Consider the following 8,172-nt stretch of genomic DNA (forward strand, 5'->3'; position numbering starts at 1 on the left):
CTTTCAAGGGAACTTTGAACTGCGTCCTCTAAGGGTCGCTATGGGGAACAGTATACCCACGCCACCATGCTGAGGGGAGTGCATGCCTGAAACCTATGGCGAGCACTAAGTACCAACTCTACCATAGCTATGGGAGTTGCCCCTATGACGTTAGACGGCTGTCCGTGACATTATCCCCTACGGCCAAAGGCCTAGGCTACATACCCCAAAAAACTTACCTGTTAGGGCCAGACTCCAGGGCCCGGGGTAGAGCTCAAGGCTTGGAATCAGGAATAAATTCCTTTAAGGGGATACAACCAAGAGCCTAGCATCATACTAAGTCTTGGCCTGTCACACAGGGGCTACCGCTTGCTCTGCATGAGCTTGCTGAAGGAACTGTCTCAACAGACCCCTAGTAGCAACACCCTGTTAAAGTAGGTATCCAGAGGATACATAGGTGGAGTGGTGCCCAAGGTGGAACCGGGGCTTTAACCAACTCAAGAAAGGGCATGAAGCTGCCGCGCGTAACCCTCACCATACAGGATTTTAGAAAGAACGCAAAGTACTAGCATGCGAACTTACCACAGTGTGGATTTTAGAAAGTGTACAAAGACTTCACGTGCACACTTACCATAACATGGATTTTAAAGATACCGTCCTAAGGGGCTCTCGTGGCACTTTGAAAGAGCAGCCCATAGATGGAAATGTTCGAGAAGCCATCAGCTCGATTTATGGTAAAATGCTGGAATGGCTAGCAGTAAGTTACCTAGCTGAGGGAGTAACACATCCAGCTCTCAGTCGAGAGGGGGCTCGACCTACAGCATGTTAGTTAGAAATCAGAAGGGTAAGCATACTGCAAGCCCTCAGGGCGACCTAGATACGGCGTATTAGACAGGGCAGCCTGAAAGCATAAGCCCAGCCTGGACGTCCAGGAAATTTTGCAGTGCCGTGCCGGGGGCCTGATGATCAAGAAGGCTGACGCAGAAGCCTGTGATCTGGCCGCATGATCCAGGAAGCATGAAGCCGGAACCAGGGCTATCATACCGACTGGATACAACATCGACGAGTGAGGTAATCACTGCAACCCGGTTTCTGAATCCAGCAGAGGGGGTGCTCACCAAGGACCTACCCTAGAAAAGGACAGAAACACACAGGTCCCGGAAAACACTGCAAAGAAAGCTCGCAGATGGAATACACACAACCACCAGTGTATTAAATATATATTTTTATAAAAATGGATGGTTCCCGCGCAGGAGCCCCGTTCAAGAAGCGACCCAAAGAAGCCTCTAGTCCAGACCATCAGTAAGGTGGTTACTATGAAGCCATAGAACCAACCGAAACATCATAAGTCCAGCATAGGAGACTGTAATGCAGGAAGTTCCTACCTAACCTCGGTTCCTACCTAAACCCCCCCGAGGGAAATGAGTAGATACTCAAGTATCACTCTGATCCGGATGAAAGCCCTGACGCCTCGTCTGGATCACATCCCTTAGGTCTTGCCTACCTCCCTTTGACCCGTGATTCCTCCTACCCACAGGCGGGGGAGGAGCGCGAGCCGAGACACTAGCCTTCTGTACTCGTCTCTGATCCTCAGACTGAGACCCCTGGGTTGTTCGGGCTCAGACCTGGACCTTCGTGGAATGAAGGTTTTGAAGGCCGCTGAGCGCGCCTTCGCCTCCCTGAACTTCTCAACCCCCGTCTCGACGGAGGTACTGAAAAGTTCGGAAGGCAAAACCGGAGCATCAAGAAGAAAGCCCCTCTCTTTCTTCCCGATATCTGCCAGGTTCACCCACAGATGTCTCTCGGTTACCACCATAGCCGCCATGGACCTGCCCATAGCAGAGGTGGCCTGCTTGGTAGCATGGAGAGCGAGATCTGTGGTGTGTCGCAACTCCGCTACCTCATCGGGAGAAAGGGCCTCGCCTTTATCCAGGTCTTTCAGTAGATCAGCCTGATACGCCTGAAGCACCGCCATCGTGTGCAACGAAGCGACAGCCTGACCTGCTGCTGCATATGCCCTGCCATTTAAGCGAGTTGTATCCTGAAGGGGCTTAGGAGGGAGTCTTAAGAGAGGATGTCTCACCCATAGAGAGATAGCTAGCCAGCGTCTCTTCTACAGGGGACATCTTCTCAAGGAAGGCTCACCTGAGCTGGAGGGCTATGGTCAGAAAGATAACGCTCATCGAGAATACCTCGCGACGTCACTTTCTTGGCCCGCTTCCATGGCAAGTCAAGCCTCGCCGTGGCGCGATCCATAACCTCCAATAGCTCATCATACGCAGGGCAGGAGGATTGGGAGGGCTTAGCCTCAGCTTCTTCGCCCTCCTCAGACATCTCCTGCTCTTCCTGGGCTAAACCCAGCAGAGCACTGGCCCCTGGCTCAGACGATATTAGGGAAATAACATCATCCTCCAGCGGCTCACTCTCGTCCACAGCCGACGAGCGCGAGAGGGAAAGCCCCTTTTTAAACTCATCGGCCAGATCTGCCTGCGATCCCCACAAGCTCATTCTCCTCCGTGCCTCAGCAGCGGCTGGTCCTGAACCATCTCTCCTCGAAAAGAGAGACAAACGAAAGCGGAGCTTTTTCATCAAAAAACGCTCACAGTTAATGCAGATTGCCCCCTCGAGGACATCGCGTGCGTGCTCTTTGCCCAAACAAAAGATGCAAAGATCATGTGTGTCATCAGGTGTCAAATAACGACGACAGGGATGCACACATCTTCTAAACGTCTTGCTAGTGCTCGCCATAATGAAGAAAGAAAGATCGCTCTTACCACGGAATGCACGCTTCAAACAAAACAGTCAATGAAGACGAAGAAGAGAATGATGTGTTCTCTCGGCGCCTATTTATACTATAGTCGCACCGGTAGTGACGTCATGGGCTGTCGTCGGCCAACATGTTGTTGGTGTTTTTTGAATGTATGCTTCAGACACAGGTCACGATGAGGCATTCCCCATAGCGACCCCTAGAGGACCCAGTTCGAAGTTCCCTTGAAAGGGAACTCAATTCGGTCTGGTTTTCTGAGCGCAGACACTGACGCATACACACACAAAAAGCGCGTCTCACAGCGCGCGAGTACTCTTTCGCGTCGCATGAACGGAGAATTACACACAAAATGATGTTGAATTGTCCGTTTTGACGAGTATTCACGTAAACAGTTGATTACGTCTTAAGTGAACATAAACAGTAGGGAGAACGTGTATCAGTACATTGCTTCCATTGCAGCTGTGCATTCGGTTTTAAAGGGATAGCAGCCTAATTTAGTTAATATAGAGTCATTGATGTTAATCAAGCAACAAAAGAAAGACAAAAAATCATGCACTGCTCATGACTGAACAACTTTAGTAGCCCTAAAGATTCATCTAAATTTATTTATAGAAATAAATATGTCTGCTTGAAAGAATGAAGAATATGGTAAACAAGTTGCTATAAAGAATGCATAATTAGCCTATATAACCATTGGTATTTCATTAAAAAAGAGCATGTTCTTGTTCTTTAGGAGAAGTGGTTTTATTTAATTTCAACATAAAGGCATGTTGTGTGTCACCGCAGTTAAATTGATGTCTATCATGATAAAACCTTAATATCAAACCTATATAATGAGTTTGGAAATTTTAGAGAAATGCTTAATAAATACACTGTAACTAAACCCATTAGATTTTAGCAGACTAAATTTACTGTAGATTTAGTCGACTAAAATCTTATGATATTTAGTCGACTAAAACTAAAAACAATTCAGATTACTCAAATATGACCAAAACTAAATGGCATTTTAGTCAAAAGACTATGACTAAAACTAAATCAAAATTTGCTGTCAAAATTAACACTGAAGTACAATTACGTTACCTTGAGAGACTGATCCCACTGAACCACCAGCATCTTTCCTCCTACTTTGCTCTGACGGAACCCATGACTTGAGTGCAAATCCACCAGCTTTCAGAATCTCTTCAAGTCCATTTATTATCTCGTTCTGTCTCTCCTGGTCATTGAGGGATGTAAAGATATCATCCACATAACTGTCCTTCTCAAGGACTCTGTGCTCCTCTCTTAAATGAGCAAACTTTATTAGTCTATACATGGAGGTTCTCCTATAGGTTACTGAAAGACTACCTCACCCATCACTGTTTGAGAACTACAGCAAGCTTTGGTGGCTCAAAATGCACAGCATGTTTAGTTGTTGTTGTTTTTCTCATGGTGACTGTCCCTGCAATAAATCACCTTCCAGAAGGCACCTTGAAGGGAGAGTAATCAAGCTAGTCATGCTGTAAGATTGTGTCAAACTGAATTTCCAATAACAATTACTTGAGAATCATCATTTCTGAGCACCACTTGTTTCAGCCCAAAGCTCTCACATTGGGTGGTAATGTCTGATTACAATTCGACTGATTCAAAAGAACTGATCCAATGGGTCAAGCCACTTATTATTATTACATTTTCTTATTAATATTAAATAAGCTTTGTTTTATATATATATATAAAAAAAATATTACTATATTGTATGAGGTCACAAGTGTACAGGCATAGATGAAGGGAGTGCGTTATAACATTTTTGGTATGGTATCAATTTTATGGTGCATCTTGTAACCTTTTTCACGCCTGCTATGTTTGCAGCCCTAAAAGGTAAACTGCTGGGAATTTTCGATTAGGCCAGCACTACATGTTAAGTTTAAGCTAGATGGCAAATTTGAAGGTTAAATCATAGTCAAATGTGCCTGTTACCCAATTTGATTGATTGATGAATTGAATGTCGATTAATTAAATTAAATTAACCAAATTAGCAAGTTAACTTGGCACATAAGTTACAGCATATCATTATTGGTTATGTTCTGCACTGGTGTTGAGAGAGTTTTATACCTGTTTACTGTTAAATTAATAATCTCTTGAAATCGTCGCAACTCTACAAAATCCCATCCAAACTTCACAGTTAGGATGCTTAAACTTTGTTGATTGGCTCTAATGAAAATATACTATATATTTTATTAAATTATGTAAAATGTATTACTTAATTTTAATTAATATTACATTGAGTATATTTTAAAATCAAAAAATCAAAACAAGTATATCTGAACAATTCTATGCAGTTAGCCAGTTTATTTTTTGAGCTGTAAAGGATCTTAATCTTGCAGCTACTATTCAAGGCATGTAAGCACCTGGTTACATGGTGCTGATGTTTTTTGCGGGTGGAATTTATTACCTTAAAGAAATACAGTTTCTATGTATGTGTTGTGTCTGCGATCTTGCATATAAACTATTTAAATTTTTGAACTCTAAATAAGTTATCTTTCAGGTAGGATTAGGGTAAAGATGGTGGATTTTAAAATAACAGATGGTATAATTGTAATGTCACAGCTTCAAGATCGCCAGCACTTTGTGGAGAATGACGAAATGTACAGCCTACAGGATCTGATTGACTCCTCCAGTGGGCGTCTCAGCTGTTCCCTCACTGAAATTCACACAACTTTTGCCAAACATATTAAACTGGACTGTGAGGTAGGTTTGTGGGCATAGAGTATAGAAATGCAGATAATGAAGAAAAAAAACATACACAAACCCTGAACTGATTTATCAAAATGAAAGACGTGTAAGTGATAAAGTCTTAAAGTAGAAAGGTTGTTTCTACAGTGTGTGTGTGTATATACTGTATATATATACACAGTGGGTATAGAAAAGAATCACCCCTTTAAAATAATCACATTTTGTTGCTTTGCAGCCTGGAATGAAGCTGTATTCCAGCTGTATTTACTCAGTGCAACTTGTAACATCCTTAGTGAAAGAAATAACACCAACATGTCAGAAAAAAAAAAAAAACAGAATCACTGAGTTGGGAAAAGGATCACCTCCCTCCTAAAAAATGACTTGTAAACTCAAATCACACACACAAAGCCATTTGACTTTCAACTGTGATCAGCTTGGTCATTTTGATTAGCTCAGCATGAAAAGAGCTTTCCTGGAGCTTTTCAGTCCTTGGTAGTGCAACTGAATCAAACAATCAACTATGGGTGGCAAGGCACTGTCAAAAGATCTCCGGGGTAAAGTTGTGTACAGGCACTAGTCAGGAGATGGATACAAAAAAAATTCAAAGGCTTTATCAATTCCTAAAAGCACAGTGAAATCTATTATTAAGAAGTGGAAGGTTTTTGGTACAACACAGACCCTCCCTGGATTCAAACTGGATGAAAGAGCCAGGAGGAAACTGGTCAGAGAGGCTACCAAGAGGCCTACAGCAACTCTGAAGCAGTTGCAGGAATTTATGACAAAGAGTGGCCATTGTGTGCATGTGACAACAATTTCACTAATTCTCCACAAATGTGGCTTATATGGGAGGGTTGCAAGAAAAAAGCCACTCCTCAAGAAAGGCCATATGCAGTCATGACTGAGCTTTACCAAAACGCACTTTGAGTCTGAGGCCGCATGGAAAAGTTATGTTATGGTCAGAGGAGACTAAAATTTTATTATTTGGCCTCAACCCCTAACGATATGTCTGGCGGAAATCCAATACAGCTCACTATTCAAATAACACGATCCAATAACATTCTTACAGTAAAGCATGGAGGTGGTAATCAGAGGCGTCATACCCATTCAAAGTGCACGTGCTCCCTCAGATTTATGAGCCAAGTGCATTTTGAATGCAGCTTCCAAAAGACAAAAATAGCCGAATAATATTTTTATATTTGATACAATCGTACCGGTGTGATTAGATCGTTCAGTGCGGCACAGCATCAGCTGCTAAATTCAAATCTGTGTTCGCTGGCTGGTGCTGAGCCAGAGACAGGCGCGCTTTTACAGTGCTGCGCATTATAACCAATCACACACGATTCTGTTGAGCTTATGAATGCAATGGCCAATCAGAGACGTTCAGATAAGTCATCGCTGAAACGCGGTGTTTTGCTCTTACCAGAAACAACAAAGTGCAGATGTGTGTACGAATGTAAGATATTCATTTCACAGTGTAAACAGCTTCAGTGATTTTAATGGGAGTTTTTGAGAGTGCCTCTGGCTAGACTGAATGAAAATGTTCTTTGCCCTCTGTAAAATGAAAGTGTTATAATTAGTAACTTACTAAATTCTTAGTAACTTGTTATTAAATTCACATTAAATACAAAGTCAGTCATATTAAAAATATTTTATGGCATGACACCCATATCTAGTACTTAAGTAAAACATCTGGTTTGTATGTGTAGTTAATAGATTACACTATTAGTCTACTTTGCCCATCACAATTGATCAAATAACATAATCTATAAAGGTGCAAAACACATTTACTTACACATATTTGAGAATCGAGATATTTCCAGATATAGACTAGTTAACACGTTTGGAAATATTTCCAATAAAAAGAAAAAGAAATAAAACATAAGCCTAAATCAGTTATATAGTGCTATCGTAGCTGCTGTGTGTCACATGACAAGCATAACCCCACCCCCCAAATAGATGTGGCAAAATACAGAGACGAGTGAGAAGGTTTACCTTCCAACATGACAATGACACAAAGCTCACAGCAAAACTGACTAGACAGTGGTTGAAGGAGAAAAAGATGAATGGCCTTATATGGTCAAGTCAGAGCCCAGACTTGAACCCCATTGCAAATCTGTGGAATGACTTGAAGACTGCATTCCACAAATGGTCACCATCAAATTTAACTGAACTTGAGCAGTTCTGCAAAGTCTTGATGTGCAAAGTTATATTATAGACATATCCCAATTAAAGCTGTAATTAAAGCAAAGGTGGTTCAACAAAATACTGACACAAAGGTACAATCCTTTTTCCAACTCAGTGATTGTTTTTTTTTTTTTTTGTGCTTTCAAACGATTAATCGCATCCAAAATAAAAGTGTTTATTTACATAATATATGTATGTGTACTGTGTATATTTATTATGTATATATAAATACACAAACATACATATATATATATATATATATATATATATATGGTCCCACTTTATATTAAGTGGCCATAATAATAGTACTTACACTGTGGTTACATACTACATACACATCTAGTTACTATGTAAGTACACATTGGTACATAGTATATACAGCTGTAATGTTTGTGTAAATACACATATGTAACAACCCACTGAATGGTATGTGTAAATACAAATGTGTAACAGGACATTGGTAACAACACTTTTTGGTAATGAAAGTACAAATGTGTAACAGGACTAACAGCACTTTTTGGTAAAGAAAGTGT

General features: G+C 41.4%; 1 protein-coding gene across 4 annotated transcripts in view; it reads left to right on the forward strand.

Annotated features, from left to right (window-relative positions):
- def8 (differentially expressed in FDCP 8 homolog) overlaps positions 1-8,172 on the forward strand; it is a 113,097-nt gene that overhangs the window by 102,354 nt on the left and 2,571 nt on the right. For 3 of the 4 annotated variants that reach the window (XM_016231336.1, XM_016231337.1, XM_016231338.1), the window contains one exon: positions 5,330-5,470. The exons of the other annotated variant lie outside the window; for it this stretch is intronic. In XM_016231336.1, coding sequence (XP_016086822.1) covers positions 5,330-5,470 — 141 coding nt within the window. The remainder of the gene's footprint in view (positions 1-5,329; positions 5,471-8,172) is intronic. 4 annotated transcript variants of the gene reach the window in all.

Source organism: Sinocyclocheilus grahami, unplaced genomic scaffold, assembly GCF_001515645.1.
Source record: "Sinocyclocheilus grahami isolate Dianchi unplaced genomic scaffold, SAMN03320097.WGS_v1.1 scaffold388.1, whole genome shotgun sequence".
Classification (NCBI taxonomy): domain Eukaryota; kingdom Metazoa; phylum Chordata; class Actinopteri; order Cypriniformes; family Cyprinidae; genus Sinocyclocheilus; species Sinocyclocheilus grahami.